The following is a 23,363-nucleotide window of genomic DNA, read 5'->3' on the forward strand; positions in this document are numbered from 1 at the left end:
AAATATTAATAGACTTCAGGCTTGAAGCCTTTTTTATTAGGCATCTGAAAGCACACGCATTTGTGCAGCAAGTGTGCCTTACTTGCATTACTCTCAGCAACTTTGATAATCAATTGAGGGTAAATTTTCACAGATTTGTAATTTTTTACATGTGTTGGAAGAATACTCACTGATCTTTGACAATTACCCATAGGTGTCCAGTGCCTTTAACAAGCACACTTACATTTTTATACAAAGCATCGTTGCCTGTAGACATTTCAAACAACAGAACTAAAGCCTGACAGACTTAGCCTACCTACGGCCTACCTAACCCTACATTGCAAACAGGGGATTTGGCTGTTTCAGAAAATGAAAGTTCTCAGAGTCTCATTTCACCTTTTCTAGGTAACTTGACCCCTCACAGTTGATAAACGATCATGTTTCATTTTCATGAACGCGCAAGTACATACTCTCAGCATGTTCTGAAAAATATTTGCACAAACCTCTCCCCAGCCCAGTCTAGACATTCAAAATTCAAACACAATTCATGACACCTAAAAACGGCTTAAAGAACACCCCACCTTGATGTAAAGAACCCAACTCTGGAATGTGAATGTTATTTTACGCCAACTCAGCTATCCAACCAAGTTCACACCAGTTCTAACCGGTATAAATCACAATAGCAAAGGTGTCTTTTTTTTTTCCTAATATAATTTTCAAAAGGGTGTGCTGGAGTTTTGAAGAATAGTGAGATTATCTAGATTCCATGATGAATAGCAGAACCATGGGAAGAAAAGAAGCGTGTCTGCAGGGGCTGTATTATTATTATTTCACACCTGTAAGGTGTGAGGATAAAGGTTCATTGCGACCCGATTAAAGCACCCCAAAAAAGGATTTGGGTAATTCTTGTACGTCACAAAACACAAACGTCCATAGATTAACATTAAACTTACACAGTTAAAGATAACAATAGTAGAAAACTTCCCTTGAAATATTACTTGCTGAGTGAGGTGATGTTGTTTTTGAGAAATGAGTAAAACAATTTCACAAAAATAATGTTTGTTTCAGTAAGCTGAATATTATTTTAGCATGCACAACGAATTTACGCGACTCGCCTGAAAAAAAGTTGCTCTGTGGTTTTCACTTTTTTTTTTTTTTTTTCTCTCAAAAACTTGACAACTAATGAAGCTGAAACTTCTACAGGTAAATTATATTATGTGTGATGTTCATGATGTAATAAATAATGATGCAGGTGTTTTTTTAAAGGTGTGGGGGTTTTTTTCTCGCCAAAAATGCAATATCAACGAGCCTGTGACCAACCGGGAAAAAAACTTTTTGAAAGAGTTCAGAGATCTAGACAGCAGGGGGGTGCCTTTCAGTAACAACATTTTACCCCAACACTTGCCAAATATGGTATTATAAATCTAGATATAAGTATATAATAGTAGGCTGTGCAGTTTAATCCTTGCTCCGTGGTTTAACGAAACAACAAAATTCATGAGAACAAAGTGACCAGTAACCTTCTTTAAAAAGGGTTTATACAACCTTTGGGTATCAGCTATAGTTGTAACAACACACTGGATCAATGCCACTTTATGTTTGTCTCAATTAATGTTTTGAGAGGAGACCAGCACGCACAAAAAACCAAGGTGAACACTTATTGTATAGCTATACTTTACTGGAACGAAACTGATACTGATAGAGCCCAGTTAGTTTGTTCGCTGAATACAACACAAGGTCAGTCAAACAGTAGAATTATCGTTTGTTTGGTGATTCGGATTAAAATGGCAAACCAGTTGATGGTCCACGGTGGTTAAAGCTTTTATTATAACTTTAAGTCAAGGTACTGTAAATGTCTGCAACCTTGTTCTGAGTTCTGAGCCTGTGTTTGCCTTAGGTGTTTTTATAAGGCCGGAGTCACGTTTGAAGACAAGACCACTTACCAAGACTCAGTTTCACAAAGTCTGTAAGCGCAAAAACTTGCTAAGCACAGAAAAGTAATTTATATTTGATTTGCGGTAACACGTACCATGAACTGTCTTGCTATATCCAACCCAAATAACACAGTTTTGACTGGTACCCTACTGATGCCCTACTTAACTTTCTGCTTACCAGCTTTATGAAATTGGCCCCAGTAGCAAATGGCTTAACATTGGCCCAGTTTGGGTTAAGTCATCACCATAGGAATAACCAGTAGGACGTCTGAGTGGTACATACCTGTGAAAACTCTCCTCCGTCTTTCATTTCAACAAACAAGTGAACAAGTTTCAAAACTTCAAACTATCTGCAGATTCTAGACACCACTTTCAGACTTTTGTTGAACCTCCCTTTTAAAAATAGAATTCACTCTGGTGCAGACACACTTTTTTTCATCGGAATTCAACAAACGAGTAAATCCAAAAGTTGACGTGTCAAGAAACAACTTCACAAGCCTGACAAGTGGAAGATCATGATACAAACACAGCTGGAACGGAACTGAATGTCCAAAGTCAAATAAGAAAACACTTGCTCCACAGGCAAGTTCTAAGCCACAGACAAACTCGTGGGGTGGTCTGAAAAAAATAGTCTGAGCACACAGAAGGATCCCAGACCAATACCTAAACCGATATCGAATGGGGATTGTTTATCTCAGTGTCACCATCTTCTTTATTCCCCCATTCAAATCAATATAACCAAACTGAGGACGAAAGAGCTAAATAGTCTGGCTCCTTAATGGTGAATAAGAATCAGTGTTCATTTAACACATGAAGCGTCACAACTTTATAAATACAATTAAGTTACAGTTAAGTTAAGTTAACAACCTGGGCCCGATTTCATAGAGCTGTTTAAAAATAAAAAGTTGCTAAGCACAACCAAATTATGCTTACCAAAATAAAGTTACCAGCTAAAATACAATTTTTTATGTTCAAAATGTAACTGGTATCCTGCTTAGAGGTGCTTAGCAGAAAAATTTCAAGCAATGTTTTCTGCTTAAGCAGCTCTACAAAATTGGGCCAAGCCGTCATGAAAGAGCTATGCTGACTTAGGTTATAGACATCCTAACCTACATTTGGACAACCCACGTTCAATTTGAAAATAATACAATAAAGTCGAGACCTACATCAACAGTTATCTCAGTTGAGTCCACTTTGCCACAGACATTAGAAATCAAATAATATTGATCTAAATTACACTTTGACGGGATATCTAGCTGCTGGGACACCAGACTGGCTATTAAGTCAAGGTTAAACATCTAGCTGACGAAGATGAATTTGATTCCAAATCTGAGTCCAGGGAGGTAAATGTATAATTTCAAAATCACTGTATGTTTTTTTTTTAAATGGGGGCAGTTAGGGCAAATGTCCTGTGAATATTTGTGCGTCGGTGTAAACTTATTTCAGAAACCTGTTGAGTTGAGAGTAGGGGGTGTTGAGATACTGTGGTTCAGATCTCCTAGAGAGTTGGTAAGTTTATAAATGTTATCAGGTCCTAATCTAGATCACAACATGGAAAAGGGAAACTCCTGTGGCAATAGATGTTAGTTTTTTAAAGAAAAGTTTCCAGCTCTATGGCCCTTTTAGAAGATGTGAGCTTCACTTCAGGGCTTTAAACGACAGGACCCGAAGCAGAAAATGCTGCTTGATGCAAACCTCATGTAATTTTGGCTGGTAACCTGCTTTTGCTACGCCAGACTTTTCTGGGCCAGACTTTTATGTGCTTAGCAAGTTTATGTGCTGACAGACTTGATGAATATGAGCCGTGGAAAAGGGACTGATGTATCCAGTTTTTCATAGAATTAGTTACAGATTTGACTGGAATATGTTCAAATATTTACATGTGCAATAAACTTTTTGGGAAAATAGTAATGTTAAGATTTTATGCCAACCATTATGTACAATAATATACTCAACAAACACAACACACAATGTGGAATAGTTAAACGCTTTGCATCAGTTGCCATGCAGGGCTCACTACTTAGACATTGCCCAGTATTGTATTCAGGCCCTACCAGTCAAACGTGACACACCCCCACTTTTCTGAAAAGTTCATTATACCAGAGAATAAATGCTCAAGGCTACACGGCTGACAGTAGGACCCTAAATAGATGTGTATCACACAAAAGCCTGCATGAGTCATCGCTGAAAATGCTTCTACCCTGGACAGCTAATGAATCTCTTAATGAATAAACAATGAGTTTTAAAACAAATATGTCATTTCTGCTTCCTTTGTTCTTATATCAACATTATGAGGAACAATGATTCAACAATTGGTAATACTGAAAACAAAAACATCAAATGATTCAGAGCATTAGGTTTAAAAAACAACTAGTAACCTGTATAACATAATGTGCATGTAGTGCCATGCATTTTGAAACTTAGTATAAGTTATTACTTTTCTCTTAGAAATTGTAAACGAGCATTCTAGAAACAATGTATGCAGTAACAACATTCAAAAGTTTATAGCTGACTTCGTAAACTTTATTTGAGTCTTAACTTGAGCATTCACCAAGGTAATTTTAAAATCATGAGGGGTATTCCAAACAACAGAAATGTATTATAATTTCAAGCTGTTTCTCACAATGTTTTATACTTATATCAACCTCTCCCCATTACTCACAATCAAGAAAGGTTTTATGATAATAATTATTTTGAGTAATTACCAATAGTGTCCACTGCCTTAGCATAAAGACCGAGTTCAGTGATACAGCACAGAGGTCAAACTAAGCAGTTTTCAAAAGAAACTTGGTAGTTAATCATCCTTTAACATCAACAACCAATTTCATTTAATACCTCCCCAGCCATTATACTTGTTAAGTCATGCAAACCTATATTAAGTCTTATTTTCTTAGAATACCTGTACAGGTCGTTTACACCCATCCATCATTCTCATCTAAATGGTATACAATTATAACAGGTTGACTTAATAGAGTTTTTCAAAGAAACTAGGTGTGCACAAGCCAAGGATACAACTGGGCCCAATTTCAAAAAACCTAAAGGCACAAAAACTTAGTAAGCACAAAAAACGTATTGTAAAACAGAAAAAGATAACCAGGCAAAATTATTATTAAGTTTACATTATTGTGACTGGTGCCCCACTAAATTTTTGCTTAGCAAAGAAATTTGTTAAGCTGGATTTTCTGCTTCATGAAATTGGGCACAGGTCATAAAAAGAAACAAGTTTTTAATCAAATTCAGTCTAGAAAAGCCACCAGCAGACAAATGTAAATATTGGTCATTCAAATACCACTAATCAAGATTTGTGAGTGAGAGTTACAAAGACATGTACGAACCAGAATATTGTTACAGGTTCGATTCCTTCCCAAGTCCATGAAATATTTCAGTATCGTCTTTAACCTCCTTGCACAACACGGAACACATTTCCAGCATTTCTGGAGTCACTTCCAATTGCATACATACACAGGATAGGTGCGTGTAAGTGCACTGCACATTGTAAAATGAGTCAAGTTATTTTACATAGCAATACTGCCTAATACACAGAATTTCTGCAGTGAAGAAGTTATACTTGATTTCAAGTTGCAGTCATGAGTTTAAATTAACCTAAATCGTTTGTTGATCTTCACCGTAGTTGATACATATCAAGAATTATTACAATAATTATTGCTGAGCCAATAAAGTAACCATATTGCACACCATTTGGGGCACTTTGGAGATAGTGGTTATGGGTTCGAATCCAAACCAAAAAACCTGCAGAAAGGTCTCTCTGTAGACGAGAACTGATGAGAAAGTTTGCCAAACCAGAATCAGAACTGAGGTACTTACCCGTTTGACTGGTCCACCAGTACGGGTGATAGTCGTAGGCCCGCGAGTAGTCCGAGTCGTCACGGTCCTCTTCGTCGTCTGATTGGACGATCGCTGAGACTGCGACGCTGACGACATGTTATTTGACGATCTCTGGTTGTTATACATGGTTGCTGTCAAATCGCAACGCTCACAACCCCAAAATAAGCTGTGTGTCAAACAGTGGTAAAACTCTCCGAAAAGTTTTGCGGGAATTTAAAAACTCCCCAAAACTTTTCTCAAGAAAAAAGAAAAAAACTCTCTGAACTGGTGTCTGAATCCAGTCAGAGTCACTCTGCCCTAGGTCTAACCATTGTGTTGGACTGGGATAGAACACAAGAGAAAAAAGTCCAGGTACCAGACAGGGCTCCGGACGAATTGAAGTTGAGCTCCTGCCCTAATGGTCGGCAGACATAGAGTGGTTCAAACAACCTCAGCCTGGTATTTAAAAATGTCCACACATTGTTGCTAGTTTGGCGTGAGAAAGAGAATGACTAGCGAGGTGTGTCTCAAGGCCCAGTGCGGTGGGCGAGATCATAAAAGAAAAGAAAAACCTACCTGAGTTCCGAGACACTCTTCCATGGTTGAATGCTCTCTCTGAGTCCAGGTCCCTACTCAACCTCCACACCACTACCACAACCCCCAAAGGCGTTACAGAATACACAAAATTCAAAGTCCACTTAAACAGAGAGGGGGGACCCCAACAAAAAAAAAGCCAGGGCTCCAATTGTATTTTCATTCACAGTTTGAGGGTTGACCTTCGCAATTGTTGATTTGACCCTAGCCTTTGTAATGTTAAACACCTTTCTTTGATTACCCCTCAGACATTTCCATGGTAGTTTCAGCCCCGAACAAACAGAATTCATGGGAATTTCTCGTTCACAGTCTGCCCTTCCCATGGTACTTGAACATACCTCTCGAGTTTAGCGGCTCGTATTGTAAAGTCCTGTGGTCGATAAATCTAGATTTTTTGTTGTTGTGTAACCCCAAAAATATGAGGTATCCATCAATATTTAAGATATTTCTACCACTGTTATGAAATTGATTCCTCTGAAAAAAATAACTTACCGAATGTTTTAAAAGTTTCTCAATTTCTTTTTAAAGTAAACTAAAAACATTTACTTTAAACAAAATTCAATATAAACTATAAATGCTCAGCTTATCTCTACATAAATTCACCTCTTTATGACAAATTACATTCTAAATCAATTTGATCAGTGAGTAATGACACAAATTTAAACTTTGTCTGTCTGACCGAAGGTCCGCAGACCAGTAAGGGAGGTTGTACAAATACATCGCGATGCGTTGTTTTTTGACTGTTTGTATAGATGACAAAGACTTATATTGTTCTCGATATTGCATGGAATGAACTTGGGTCAATGGTGGACATCCGGTACAGGTATTTTGACCTCATTGTTTAATATTTGCAACCAAAACAGAATCTGGTTGCTTTTTGGTGTTTTATCTCTCCTTTCTTTTATTAAAATAATTATGGTCAACAATTGGTAACAATCAAGAAAAGTAAATTTACAATTATTCAATTGACAGAAGACTAAATAGATCCCTCCCCTCAAATAAAAAAATATATAAAAAATACATAAATACATTACTAAAAATATATAAAAAATATACAAAAATAAAGTTAAGAGAAAAATAAAATGGATGTCTGCACCATCACACCAAAACAATAGGCCTATAAGCTGAACAGTTTCCAGTGCTTATGTGTTACGTATTTCCTATATTATTTGCCGGCATTTAAAGTATGTCACAAAAGAAGAGGTCAAATATTTGAAGGCATAAAAAATAAGCACCGAGAAAAACTTTGGTCCAATACTATGAAATCTTTTATCCTGTTTTTTTGTATCAAAGAAAGTTCTGAAACTCTGTATAATGGTGAAAGGGACTATAATCAGGTGGGGTTTGTGGTAGCACCATATGTGTAAAGCTCTCAGTGTTGGTTCTGAAATAAAAACCTATTTTTTCTTTGAAGAGTTGGCAAGGTACACAATAATTAATTAGTGTTCCACTGTTTCAATGCGCCTTAAAATCACACACTTGTATTAATCAAATCGTGCAGGAATAGTTTGCATTTTTTGCTGATAGTGCAGGAATGGTTTGCGCAATATGCCGATTGTGCAGAATAACTTGTGCAAGTTGTTGATCATGCTGAAATGGTTTGCGCAATTTGACGATCATACAGGAATGGTTTGTGCAATTTGACGGTCCTGCAGGAATTACTTGCGCAATTTGACGCTCGTGCAGAATGGATTTGCACCCGGACAAAATTTACCCCTGCGGAGAACCCTGATGAATACCTTCATATGCAACCGTTCTAATCAGTTGGGAGGGATGGGTTTCAGACTGTCAACTACTGAAATAACTATCAGCCAACATTTAACAATATAACTGCTATCAAATAAAGTTGATACAGCTAAAATGGTGTCCATCAGTCATAAATTTGAAAGTATACTGTACTGGTATTATTCAATCTGACAGTGACACCCTATAGTGTATATTTCAAAGTATTTTCTTTCTATAGCATTCCATACATGAACAAACAGTTGCCATAGGCTGTTTTTTACAAACTTCTACATGATTTAATACATCTCTTTATAACAGAGGCTGCTTAAAAAAAAAGGTTTTCTTTTTTGGTTATTTTTCCTTCTTGTCAATTCGAGACTAGCGCCATAGGGGTTTGTCCGGGACACTTTGAAAGAACATGTTTTCTTAGCACTAGTGTCAATACTGAAATTACAAAACATCCAACCAGCATCCAACAATCCACAGGACTTATATAGTAAGAGAAAATAAAGACGAAAGGCACAAAAGAAATGTTACTTTCAATATTTGTCTTGTTACTTTACTTATCCGTCTTTGTATAACCTCTGACCTTTCTGGGTGCGGGGGATTCCTCAGTTCAATCAAGTTCACTGGGTTGGCGTTTGAATTTCAAAAACTCTATTGAGGGATAACCCATAGAGTGTTGTGATGAAGCAGTGTTCATGTTCTGAATATTGGTTTGAGTCTCACCCTAGCCCACCCTTTTTCTTTCCTTGTACAGCCAAACTTTTTAATGGATAGCTTTTTTTTAATGCAGGGCCAAATTTCATAGAGCGTCAAAAGTTGCTGAGCACAAAAAAATATGCTAACCAGAATAAGGTTACCAGCTAACGTACCATTTTATATGTACAAAAAGGAACTGATATCCTGCCTATAGCTCCATGGGTGTACTTAGCAGAAAACTGTTCAGCAATATTTTCTGCTTCAGCAGCTCAATGAAATTGGACCCTGGTTTGTGGGAGCAAGGGAAGCCTTTTAAACTTAGTTTTGATTCACCTTTTTCTTTTCATTATTTAAAGACACTGGACACTATTGGTAATTGTCAAAGACCAGTCTTCTCTCTTGGTGTATCTCAACATATGCATAAAATAACAAACCTGTGAAAATTTTAGCTCAATTAGTCGTCGAAGTTGCGAGATAATAGTAATAGAAAAAAAACACCCTTGTCACACGAAGTTGTGTGCTTTTAGATGGTTAATTTCGAGACCTGAAATTCTAAATCTGAGGTATCGAAATCAAATTCGTGGAAAATTACCTCTTTCTTGAAAACTATGTCACTTCAGGGGGAGCCGTTTCTCACAATGTCTTATATACTATCAATCTCTCCCCATTACTCCTCACCAAGTAAGGTTTTATGCTAATAATTATTATGAGTAATAACCAATAGTCTCCACTGCCTTTAAGAGGAATGATTTTCCATATTTCAAAAGAAATCTTAGAATTATCAATTGCCCACTACCACCTTGAAAGGTACTGTTTCACAATCACCAGAAGGACACATAGCTAGAATCATGGTAATGGTTGTCATGCCAATAGCTCATTCAATTATATCATCTGTTGCCGTAGTATCATTCATGAGCAATCGCAGTGAGATTAGGAATGTCATATTAATTTAAAGAGATAAAACATCAAATACTGCTTAAACCCTACTTTTATAATCATCACCCCCCCCCCTAAAAAAAAAAACAGATAAATGACCGTACAAAAATGAATAAATCCTTTAAAATGGATTAGAGATGCAAACAAAAACTAGAGATGTAAAATCCAGGGGTTAACATTCCTAACTACAATGACTCTTCATATCACCCAAATAGAAGCCTAGAAGTTTGGACAATCACGAAATTCAAGAAGGTCACGGAGCCCATGGCCTCTGTTGCCCTAGTCTTGGCCTTGGTGCCCCTTTAAAAGTTCCCCATAGAATTTTTTTAAAAATCCCCTTACCCTTTTTAAGATAAAATTCCTGTAGAGAGCTATCGTCTTTTCCTCCTTAATTATAAGCACATACTTTAACCCTAACCATCATTGTCTCCAATTGAGAAATAACAGCCAGATAACGAACTGAAATCCAGCCACGCTTGGGCTTGGGTGATGATAATGCAAGGTCTTAAAATATTCAGCCTCAATTGCACAGTGAACTTGTATAAAGTTGAACTAATGCAATTACATCCACAAATGCATTTCTGATACTAGACAAGAAGAGACTCAGTTTCCGCTTCAAAAGATTGAATAAAAAAATAAACAAAACAAGTTAAATTTTCCGGACGATTCAACTTTTTTTTTTCCCCCTCAGTCAAACACTTAACATCACCACGCATGGAACGACACTGCGAATGCATCTGGTGTTATGTTTTTATTGTTCCGGTTGTATTTTTCTCTCTCTTTTTTCTTCGAAGGGCACGGCCAAGTTGTGTAGAGAGAAAACAGCGTCTGGCTTTGGTGTCCTATTGGACAGATTTTTGAGTGACTCTTTATGAGACAGTAACAAGCTACCGTATCGTGGGAATAAGGTGGGTAGTGTGTGGGGTTGAGAGCCTAAACCACAAGACCCAGCTCTGAGAAATATCAATTTGGTGACCCCGGGCTGAGGCCAGATTCTAGTTACCACAACAATATCATCATTTCAGTCAGGCCCTTAGGTTCCCACCTTGGCTTGCTTAGTTACAATCAATTTTTTCAAAGGCTTTTTTTTTTTATACTTTGTAGGGTTTTGGGTTGTTATCTTTCTTGCACTAAATTAATTTGTTCATAAATTAAATAACTTTGTTTGTTCTGGGTTTTTTTTTCTTCTGTTAGGATTGTGCCTCCACAACACTTTTTTTTTAAATTTTGTAATTATTGATTTGAATTTAATTGAATTGCACTGTAGTTTGTTTGTCTGTTTGTTTAACTTTATCAAATCATAGAGAAAGATCTAATTAAGTTATCTTAAAACATGTTAAAAAGATTGGTATCCAACTCGCATTTCTTTAAACACAAAATTTACTATGTCTGGTTCCCATCCTTACTAAAGAAAAAAACAACACAATACTACAGCATTCTGCACAGAGACAAACAACTGCAGAGGTACCACCTTTGTGTAGTTCTCAGCAAAAGACTTATGTTACTTCACTAGAAAAATTACGACATTTCTGAAAATGCAACGAATCAACAGGTGAAAAAAGTTATGAGATTCATGTAATACGACTACTCATTTTTTTTTGCTGCAAAAGAAGATTAAGCTGCAAAAGAAGATCTAAGAAAGTCCTAACAAAGGTAATAGGTCTAAGAAATTTGAAACCGGGACAAAATATAAAAAAGTTCAAAGAAGTTACAGCCAACAATGCATTAATTATTGGAGTCTTATACAGCGCACTTATCAAAAACTAACACAGTTTTTTTTTAAGTTTTGAATTATGAGACCGGTTTATGTAGCACCTTGCAAGGGTTTTATAAGGTGATGTGTTGCATTCAGCAGCCACTGCCAGAAACATCAGGGTTCTTTGACTTGCATTACACAACACACATGGTCTACAGATTTACGTCCCATCTGAAGGACGAACCAATAATGGTTAAGTGTCTTGCCTAAGGACACAAGTGTCACGACCGGGACTCAAACCCACACTCTGCTGATCAGAAACACCGGTGCTCTTATCCGCTGAGCAACAACATACCATGAATGGATGTTGAGATACTCAAGTTGATTTGGTTTAATACCACAGTTTCTTACTTACAACAGGGACTTGAACCCTCACTCTGCTGATCCAAAACAACAACTGGGGCCGATGTCAGAAAAGACATCTATCATTATCTTATATGTCAGATCTCATTCATAAGCACAATCCAGTACGTACACTTCGATCATCGTCACAACACCTCCTTGCAGTACACCCTGTTAATATGCATACCTATGGAGACCGTTCCATTGTGGCTTCGGCTCCAACTCTGTGGAATTCTCTGCCCTTGACGATCAGGAATACATCTTCCCTTGATGATTTCAAGAGTGCCTTAAAGACGCACCTTTTCTTACAATAGTTAACCATTCTTGTATTGTTGTGTCGTTATGCATGTAGTGGTGTTATTTGTCCCCTTATATTTATGTTGTTGTAGATTGTATAGTGTACTTCTTTGTAAAGCGCTTAGAGAATTAAGTGTTAATTATTAGGCGCTATATAAATCGAAAGTTATTATTATTATTATTATTATTATTATTATTATTATCTATTGTATGTTTTAACTGTTAAACCTTTTGCTCTTTTTAAGGAAATTTTTATACTGTACATGTTCTAGTGCCATTCAACCATATCGGTTGTCATACTGTTCATTTCTTTGTAATGTTTTTATGAAATAAACCAATAAATATAAATATAATATAAATATAAAAGATGTATGCTAAAAGTTAAGTGTCATGTCACAATGAAAATCACTAGGTTGATACTAATAATTTGTCTTTTGATGAGTTGTATTGCTTTGTGAAACCGGTCCAGTGAGCCCAATTTCAGGGCCTAATTTCATGGCTCTGCTTAGCGTGGAATTATGCTTGCTGTCTATAGAACTATATGCTTCATGGGGAGCCATAAGCGGAGAACTCCTCGGTAAGCAGGAGCCTGGAACCTTAGAGAGATTGACTTACCTGGAAGTGGAGGATGATGGTCCAGATGAGTCCCAGGGTAAGTTTGACATTCCCATCAACAATGTCCACATTTCCAATGTTGACTGAGTACACCTGTAATCAATCCAAATTTTATTGGTTTAACTAATAATAATAATAATAATAATAGTAGTGGCTTCTTATATAGCGCTCAGGTCCATCACGCAGTGACGCTTATTACCCCCCGGTCACTGGGCCTTAAATCATTCCTTAAACCATCTCAGCTCCCCGTGCTGCCAAATATGTAGCGCATCAAAGCTAATCTGTCACAAGAACCAACTCTGCCCTCACAGGTACCCATTTACCCCTGGGTGGAGAGAAGCAATTATAGTGAAGTGTCTCAGGGACACAAGTGTCACGACCGGGATTCGAACCCACACTCTGCTGAACAGAATCACCGTGGCTTGAATTCGGTGCTCTTATCCGCTCGGCCACGGCACCCCAGTTTGATTTGATTTGGTAATGAGGTTGTAATACTCAAGTTGATTCAGTTTGATAGCCCCCATGGAGTTGAGAATGTCTGAGGAATGATTTCAACTTGCTGACCTAAGTTATCTTTTAACAATCTTTACAACATATCTTGTTTTGTGAACTGTACTTGTGTTTGAAAAACATGCACTTTGAGAGAGTTGATGCTCTCTTGATTATGAAGATGGTTACAAAGTGTACTTTGCGAACTGAAAATGCGACTTAAATTTCACAAAACAATTAGAGAATCTGAATGACAGTGCCTCATATTTTCACCCGTCTTTACCGACACTAAGACCAATGTTATCTAGTAAAGTAAAACATTTACTCTAAAACCATAGATGACACTAGCCTGAACATCTGATGTCACACTTCGAGGTTTGTAAATTATGCCAGACATCTGCTGTTGAACCCGCGTACATTATCACCTTTGACCTTGCATCATTTAACATGGCTTTCATGGTTCTGGAGATTCGCAGTTAAATGCAACTTACATGTGTATACACAAGAAGCCAAACCTGATAAGGACCAGTCTCAGATGTCACTTACCTTTCTCTTCTTCAGCACGTTGAGGGCGTTTTCCACATTTTGCAGACGATGAAGTCGCAACTTGCCTCGTTCCTGGAGCTGTTGATTAGAAGTTCAAGAAAACCGTAAATAATTTTGTCTCGGTCATAAACAAAGGATTATACACACCCACGTGACGCTCTCCACCAATAGGAATAGGGCGGAGCTTAATGGATCGGTCTATTACTTTGATCTTGCCAAAAATATATAATTTTTGTACATAAAACAAATGTTTTTCTAGAATATTTGGATCATTTGTTCTAAGATTAATTGGTGGACTTACAATAGGCTCTCCTGTAAGAACTTCCAGTAGAGCAATGAGTCGACTTCCATCTCTAAGATCCTTGAAGAGATCGTGGACTGGTGTAATCGGACTCTTCTTAGACTTGTGCTGAGAAAAAAAGCATCAAGAAAATATGGAAACAAAGTAAGATATTGGTGCTTGAGGAATGCAACACAGGCATGTTACAAATAATATTCAGAAATGTTATATTTTCATTCATAGAAGTTCATCACAAGATACATGTGTCATGTATGTCATTTCATGGGTTTGGGTACTTTTTGTACGAAACATAAAACACAAACTTCCACAGATTTACATTAAACTTACACAGTTTAAAGAGAAATTAGAAAGTAGAAAAGCTTCCCTTAAAATAGTACTTGCTAAGGTGCTGTAGTTTTTTTGAGTAATAAGTAAAACAATTCCACAAAAACATTTTTTGTCTCAGCGAGATGAAAATTATTTTAGAAGATACAACTGACTCTCCTGAAAAAAACATTGCTTTGTGATTTTCACTTTTCCCTCAAAAACTTGACGACTAATGAAGCTGAAACTTCTGTAGGAAAACTGTATTTCAAACATCTTCAATCACAGTGGGTAGAAATTTAATGTCATGGCCAAAAACTTGATCTACAAAAGGTATCAAAACCCTTTAAACGGGGGACACAGAAGGGAAATAAGTCTGGTCTCTTCTGGTATTAATATTCATGTTGGATTCAGTGGTACAGGGAACATGACAGGCAGCAATACAGTGCCTTGAAACTCTCTGAATCTGTCTAGAACAGAAGTTCGTTTTGAGGCCGGAAGACAATAACAAATTATAAGTTGCTCCCAGACGAATGAAATTTGAGCTGGAAGGTCGGTCGACCATGAACTCTAAGAATGTCCCCAATCCTCCTGTTAACATTAACCACCTGTGAGAACATTACACTGCCACATTTGAAAAAAAATTCGGGGTTAAATCCTACTTTCGTTCTGGGTATTGGTAGACAGAAGGTTTATGGCCTCTGCAACCGCATTTGTATGGTATTGAGAGATGTGCTTCAGTTTTGATTCAGTCAGATTTAACATTCGACAGTTTTTAGCTGTAAACAGGGTGTCAAATGGCTTCCTACTAACCATCAATCCCTGGACCACACAGTTCTCAAAGAGTAGACTGTGACTAAAACGAATCTTCAATCAAAATGACTACAATAGACAGGCCTGAAGTTCTATTCTTGTAAGGGCAAATTGCAATTTTTTCGAAAGGCCATGTCAGACAAGGCAATCAGGCAACCATCCACATGTTTATTGAATATAAGATACTTGGGACAGAAAGATGGTGTTAAAAAAATGTTGGTTGTACAATCAAAGTTTTCCTTTTTGCATGCAATGCAATTGGTTGCCTTCAAGATGCCTGTAAAAATTGCCCTGTGAGACATGGCCTTAAGAGAAGGGCATATCAATGGGAACATCTTTGTGGGACATTGCAATCCATAAAGGCAGATGACATGAAGCCAATACTACTTTTGCCTCTGTAAATCTAGGATTTGCAAAGATTCTATATATAAAAAAAAAACTATTTGCCGATGTTCAGTGTCTTTACAGGATCTTCTGATCACACTTAATCCCCTCTTAATCTGACTAAATCTACATCGGAAGCTAGACGTTCAAACATTCTTTACTCCTTCACTGCTTTCACTGAAACCTTAATAGATTCATTCAAACAGAAGTATGAGGCAGTACACCTACACCCTCAGTACAAATATTGACTACCAGGGTTTGTTATTGTAAATGTATATATGTATAGGCTACAGGAATTAGTCTAAGAAGTTTTATCCAACCACCTCCATGATCCAACCAAGAAGAAAAAAGCTGTACTTCCAACAACAAAAAGCAACAGCAAACACAAAATCCTTGAGTAAGCAAGTCCCAGGGTCTTTCTCTTCAGTAGGAAACACTTTGGAATGCTAGCGAATGTTTTCCTTCCTTCCTGAATGTGGCTGACCAAGGTCATTGCCAGAGGCTGCCGCTCCCAGTTTAGTTGTGGGGGAATAATGGCTGTTTTTTCCCCCACAAGAAAGACACGTGCAACAATGAGAGTTTTTTGCATTAGCCAAGACTCCTCTAGGCTTTCTCATATTGTCAACAGTTTAGTTCTCAAGGAACTTGTTTAAAAGTAGCAAGGACACTTAAAGTTCTGGGATATTTTCATTGCCTACAGTTATGAAGAGATGGTAACAGTTTCATGATTATTTTTACAGAAATAACATTGACAAAGTGGAGATTTTGTACAAAAGTAAGATCCAGGCCAAAATGATTGGGCCACCCCGTCCAATTCCCCTGACAATAAACATTCTGTCCCCCGTGTCCCCCCCCCCCCCCCCCCCCATCAATGTTAACTGGAACGCAGAAGAAGACCATGCAACAATGAGAACCAACATTGAAAGGGGCAGGGGGCCCAACAAGATATGGCTGGGATTGTAGAGTTGCATTCAATCTAATAGAGGAAAAGATACCATAATCAGGGAGGTTGTCAAATTTGTAACATGGAGGTAGAAATGGGCAGATTGGTTTCTTTTCAGGGAACTTTCTGCAGAAACAGGGAGAGTTGAGCAGCTCTGAATACAGGCTTTACAAACGGAAACCTTGCAAACTTTATGACAACTTTATGCTGATGTTGAATGGTCTAATTATAAGTGACCATGGTTGTTGCCAGAGGGTGTTTCTGTCAGTTTGGAGGACTGTCCCCCACCCCAGGGTGTAAACTTTAAAGTGAACACTAATGAGATTTAACAATGGGGCAGTTGTTAGAATAGGGTAACACCAAATTAGGAGAAAGGCACACAGGGTCTCAGAGGTGGAAAGCACACTGGCTCACCTTCAAGAGGCATTCAGTGTGTTTAATAAGCCATTAGCAATCAAAAATGTCAGTTATTACTTCACGTTGCTCATTTACCAAACTAAAGACGGTGTTTGTAAGTTACATGGTTCAGAGCAAGGTTTTCCATAGTAATTTCCTGACTAGCAAAGCTGGTATTATTTCATGATTCATGAAAAGCATGTCAGAATCCATGTCACTGGAGGAGTAGTCTTTGTATACCAGACTATGTTCAGGGGAAACAGATTTTGTGTACAATTAACAAATAAATATATTGCCTTTATTGAGAAAAAAAAACATAACATGCCTTAAGATGATCCAACACAAATGACCTGATAGTTTTCAACCCACAGTTTTTAAGGACAATATCAATACAATACTTCCGCTGTATCATTTAATCTACATGTAGTACCTGACTGTTATGACATAAATAACTTCCTTCCTGGTGACAACAACCATTCCAACAACTTCCTCTCAAAGAACAAGTCAGAGGAGACTATTTGCAAAACTGCTGCTACTGGTGTGGAAGTTACCTTCTTTGAATCAAGATAAGGTACAACACCAGTAATAGTTACTGAATGTGCTACCCCTGCTACTTTAGAGTGATATTTTTTGTACAATAATTAATAACTTTTTTCAAAACTGCTGCAATTTGTCTGCTACTCTCTTTGAACCAAGGTATATCACAACATTAATCATTATTTGTCAAATTTCTGTTAATACTTATAGCAGGCATGATATTGGGCCCTTGGGGAGGAAAAGTAGAATAAATTCAAGGACTGACCTATACATCATGTACATAGAATAGACTTTTCAGGGTCTTTAATCACAATTTTTCTGACTTTTCCCAAGGGCGCGAAAATAACGAAATCAGACTTGAGAAAAAGGAATATCTTGCCAGTAGTGTGCAAGGGGTAGCCTGCAAGAGTTTCCCCAAGCACGAAAGGTCAAGAATGCCCTCCAGTTTTGGTGAACCCTAGAGAACCCTGGCGCGTGTATTCCCTTTGAATGTTTGAATCAAGATACAAAAAACATTGGTATCTGTATTCATTTTTACTTGCCAAAGAAAGTCAAAATATGAAATACCAAAACTAGTTTACTGTCCTTCTATAACCTTTTATATTAGCCCTCCATACAAAAGACTAATTTGCCTTTCATCAAATTAGCCACCATAAAAGCAATACTTCTATTTATTCTTACAACCACAGCTCCAAGGCCAAATAAACCCACCAACAACTATCAAAAAAGGTACTCTTGCTCCACATGTACGCAGCCTAACCACTTTATATCCAATGCAGTTAACTGGAAGAGTCAATGAAAAAGAAAACAAGAATTTTCTTTCACATCAGCTGCGGTCTCATGTTTTTTTGCCTCAAATTTCAATGGTTTTTATACTTTTTGAAAGGAAGGAGGTGAAGTGCCTGGATGACCCTAGACTGTTGGGGATAAAGGGCTCCAAGCTCCCACAGCTAGGGGGACCTGGAACCCTGATTTTGAGTCGTGAGACTCTGGGTTTGTATTGTGTGCCATCCCAGATCCAGGGAACAGCTTGTCCCATGGGGTATGCATGTTCATGCACACTGTACTTTGAACCAAGCCCTGCCTTGCCCAGCACCCAGCGCCCAACGCCCAACGCCCACTCACAAAAAAGTTATCCCAGAGGTGTCAAGAAAAGCCATCCTTGACTAGTATCCAGGCAGTTGGCAAATTAACCATGGAGGGAAGCAAATGTGCGTGGGTAAGGGGCGGTGTGACTGAAAAGAAAACCTGGGCAATCGAGACACGTTCTTACATGTACAGAAACTATTTTATTAGTAAAGTTATGAGGAGACTAAACCACCAGGGATTGATTTGCAGGAATGAGATTGTTTTCCCAAAACTTTTTCTTATACTTCCCCGACCAAAAGATATAACTTTACATCTGAAAAGAGCAGAGACAGGAAAATCATTTACCGCATGACATATAATTGCCACATTGAAGGCACATAAATTTATGACATAAAAAACTTTGCAGTCCAGCTGGCAAGCGTTGAGAGTTTGATAGGAACACTCATTTAGTTGTACAGGAAACTATAAAGGTTCTTGGCTTCAAAATGTGACAAGTTTTGTTTTCTAGCCTTCGAGGAAGACTCTGCTATGAAATATCAGGTCATTTACTTTCGAAACGTTACCATTTGGTTTGTAAGAAATTTACAAAAGCTAATTCTATTTTCTCAATAATGTTTTGTAAACTGAACTAGTGGGGTACCAATCCGATACTATGCATTATTATGCTTAGAAAATCGTCTATTGGCTTAGCAAATATCTGTTGTAGATTGCCAGAAAGTTCCTCCATACATTATTTATGAATAAATATGACAAATTAATCTTTGATTACGACTCAGTGATAGTCATTTCATAATGACTTGGTGACTTGGTAAAAGTACAACAGCAACAAAACCTGATGATACCTATCCTTAAAAAATGTCAATGTCACATGTTCATCAGGTGTTGGCTGCAAACTGACTAACAAACCGATGTGTAATCAAAGTGGACTAACAATGGACCCACCCTATGAGTTTCTAAGACTAAGTGTCAAAAATTCTATTCACTTCGAGTTGATCGAACTTGACTCAAGGTGAAGTTTCTGAAGAAAAAGAAACAACCGAGCACAAGCAACCCACCCGGTGGTGCCACACTCTGACCAATCACAGGCCTGTACTAATTATAGTCTCACTACATCAGCCAATCACAAGCTGCCAAGTCAGACAGCTCAAGGGTCTCACTGGTTTGTGGTAATGAGCTGACCCAGAAAATATTAGCATAAATTGAGGGTCCGGACCAATTCAGTTTCTGGAAGCTGTCAGATTTTTTTTTACACTCCCCCTCCGGGCTCTTTTATTGTGGGCGAATTGAATAGCGTTTGTAGTCTGTGCTGTTGGTATTTTATTCATTGTGAAATGTAGAACAAGTTTACCGCAACGTCAAGGCAGGGCTTTCATTCAAGACTATAAAAATGAAATAAATATGATGGATTTGGACTTCAGCCATATTAGGGAGTGCCTCATGAGCAAAATCCAGACAACTGCATAAAAGCACACTTGTTTGGCTTGTAGCCGATCTTTTTGGACTTTTTATGAATGCACGTATTGTTAAAGTTCCAGTGAAGTTTAAGAACAAATTCATGTATTACAACATGTCTTGCCTTCTAGTAGATACTGTGAAGTACATGCCCCTTGGGGTACATGGGTTGTCTATTCAGCCCACCTCGGTGGGATATATCATTAGGAATGGACCCTAGATCAGGCATCAGACTTGGGGAACAGGTACATGCATAATTATAACCCAAAGGGGATGTTTTGTCAGTAGTTGGGTGTAGAAAGTTTGACAGTAAATAAGTAAATGGAGTAGTGGTTTTGTAACTATAGATTAAGGTTAAGCCCCACTTGCTATGTAGATGTGGGTTGTCTAAATGCAGCAGGGAGGGGGTATGTCATTCGGAATGTACCTTATTGACCCAATTCACCTGATGTCGTCATCAGAATAATCTTGGATGCACCATTTTGGTGGTCAATGTCAACGTGTGTTATTCAGAGAAGTGTGCATCTTAGGCGACACGGCGTTTACACGTAAACCTATTGACCACCAACATGGTGAGCGTGGCATCAGTCGCCGCGTGTGACGCGCGTGGGTCAATATCAGTTCATAGGTGTAGGAATTTGATAACAGAAGAAGTAAACGGAGTATTTTAGTTTTACTACAGATTCAGATTACAAAGGTTGATAGTACTGGAGCCTACATTGCATTTAATCACGAGTACCCATGAAAATTTCTGATACAAAACTACATCAGAATAACCAGATGAAAATGTTGATGTCATCTCTAAAATTGGTTGGCACTTCAGAACTTTTCATCCAATAAGCTTTATGTTCCTTGTTGTCAATTAGTCAAACTATTTGTGTTAAGCATGTAAACATGTTGCTCCCATAAACATCTCTACCTTGTTCAAAAAATATCCTCAGTGTATTGTATTTAAAAGGTCCCAAACCCCTATAAAAGTTGCACATAAAACTTACATCACAAGCCTAAAAACCACAGAGCTCTGAAATCTGAATGCAGTATAAGTTTTATGATCAGCCGATGCGATCGATCATAGTGGGTTTTTGAAAAGATCATTTATCATGTACAATTGTATGAGACTGGGTTGTTTTCTCAAACTTATTTGAAAGTCTTTCAAAACTGATAGACTTTCGGCTGCGAGAACAGAGCATTAGTTTTGTTGGATTTTCCCAAAACACAATGTGTCTGGGTGAAGCTCACCCCTTTTCTGCTCTTCAACTCAGCGCGTACTGATGTAGAAAGAACCGCTCTGCTGCACAAAGAGATATTATATTCACCACTTAAAAGTACGGGAGGTACACATTTATACCAAACTCACCAATGAAAAGAAATGAAAGTTTGCTACGGGACTTTGAATTGCCTTTCAAGCTGTTAAAGCTGGAAATATTGAAAACATGTTGAAAAGTGCTTGGATTACTGAGAAATGTAAAATTGAAAAGAGTTTATGATATGAAAAGAGTTGCATCAATCTTGCTTTCAATACCAATGGAACCATTTTTATATTGATATCCTTATTGAGAGTACAACAACACGCGAATTCAAAAGTGAGCAAACACATTTAGCTTTGGGTGTGTTAGTTTACCTCCATAACACAACAAAGTTTTCATCGTGCCCAAGAAAAAGCAACCAGCTTCTTGCATGATATTTGCCCTTCAAAGGCACAATCATAAGTACTTTGCTATTGTAGAAACAATGGTTTTACGGGGGAAAATCACTTGTAATTTGGTCTCAAATAAATACACAAGCAAAATACGTATTTAAAAGGACTCTCATACTAGTTTTACCATGGAGCTACTGTAAAACAGGGGCAATTCACTTGTACAGTGGCTTGGGTCTGCTTTTAAAGACACCAAATAAAAAACTCTTTTAAAGTGCTTTGGTTTCACAGAGAAAATCTACTTATGTTAAGCACTACATTAACTATCAAATGATTATTTATTCACAAATCAAGATGCCATAATTTCAACAATTGTACAACAATGTCATTAACTGGTCAATGATAACTTTGAGCAATTGAATCACAGCAGAAATTACAGCAACCAAGCCTTACTATACCCTGATTCCGACACACAGCCAACTTTTTTACCATGGAGACAAAGTACGCCCTCTATCAACATGACAAGGCCAATGGCCAAAGTTCATTGTGTGTCAATCCATTCACACTATCAATACAAATTCTGAGAACTTTTTATAGGGGAGAGAAAATTAAACAGCAGGATGACAAAAAAAAACCTGAAATGGGAGCCAGCCACCATGGCTATGACCTACAAGAGAACCTTTGTAAAAATACAAACAATCTTGTATTTCATGAATGAGTACTTAGTTATTTGAGAATGGACATTGGAAAAGGGGGCGTGGTGGTACGGTGGCCTGATATGGGCTTCATTGTACTGAGAGCAATACAGGTGTATTGAGAGGGACAGGTTGGGGCATAATGAATGGCCTTGCATTTCCAGGTGTGCGTGGTAGGTCTGGAATTACATAGAGGCCATGAACTGTTGCCCTGGTGTTGGCCTTGGCGCCCCTCCAAAAGTTTCCCATAGACCTTAAGATTTTCCAAGAGAACTGCCCTTTGCCAACGACAAATGGCCGCGCCCTCTTAAAGATGAAATTCCAGGTCAAGTTAAACATATGAGGTGTTTGGAAGGTGCGTTGCTTCTATTTCTCCCCCCATGGTTGCTTCAATGCCAATAGTGTTGAATGGCTCAATGGGGATTGGAACCCAATACATTTTGGAATCAATTACAAGACAGATATTGGTTTGATGGTTTGAGACTGTGACAATTTTGAGACCTTGGAATTCTTTAATTTGGATTTCCATTGCCAATGAAACTGAATGACTCATTGTGAATAGGAATGGACCGATTAGGTTACTGGAATCAGAGAATTGGGTAAGGATCAAAATCAAAGCATTTAAGGACTTAAAAGCCACAGCCTAACCAGTAACGACCCAGGAGCAAATAGTCAACGTGGTTCTAGGAAGCCAAAACTGGCTAAGAGGCCATCTGGCCATGACCTGCTTTGATTGAAATGGATTGAAAGACCCACATATGTAGGTAGCTCAGTCAATGATAAACTGAAATGTATTCAATGTACCCTCTTGAAACTACAGCATTTATCATAGTCCGCTCAGGAGTAAACAAGAATTTTAACACCTAATCATTTTGTTGTTTGCCCATTTAAAACTCAAAGGGCAGATTCCATTCAAATTGCTTCCTGTCACAGTCGTGACAGTGGACCCACATTAAGGGTCTATAAAGTCATCAGTCTGAAGTGGTAAGATTTGTTTGATTATCACAACTAAGGAGTCAACACTGCTATTGAAACCAGTGACTATGTTAGTTTAACCATGAAGGTAATCATGAT

At 37.9% G+C, this 23,363-nt stretch overlaps 1 protein-coding gene across 1 annotated transcript in view; it reads right to left on the reverse strand.

Moving 5' to 3' along the window:
* Positions 1–10,215: 10,215 nt before the first annotated feature.
* Positions 10,216–23,363, reverse strand: part of LOC117304748 (spectrin beta chain, non-erythrocytic 1-like) — a 30,908-nt gene continuing 17,760 nt past the window's right edge. The window contains exons 4-7 of the mRNA XM_033789350.1: positions 14,042–14,149; positions 13,741–13,818; positions 12,706–12,798; positions 10,216–10,308 (exon numbers count right to left, since the gene is read on the reverse strand). Coding sequence (XP_033645241.1) covers positions 10,216–10,308; positions 12,706–12,798; positions 13,741–13,818; positions 14,042–14,149 — 372 coding nt within the window. The remainder of the gene's footprint in view (positions 10,309–12,705; positions 12,799–13,740; positions 13,819–14,041; positions 14,150–23,363) is intronic.

The sequence above is a fragment of the Asterias rubens genome, chromosome 21, assembly GCF_902459465.1.
Source record: "Asterias rubens chromosome 21, eAstRub1.3, whole genome shotgun sequence".
NCBI lineage: Eukaryota > Metazoa > Echinodermata > Asteroidea > Forcipulatida > Asteriidae > Asterias > Asterias rubens.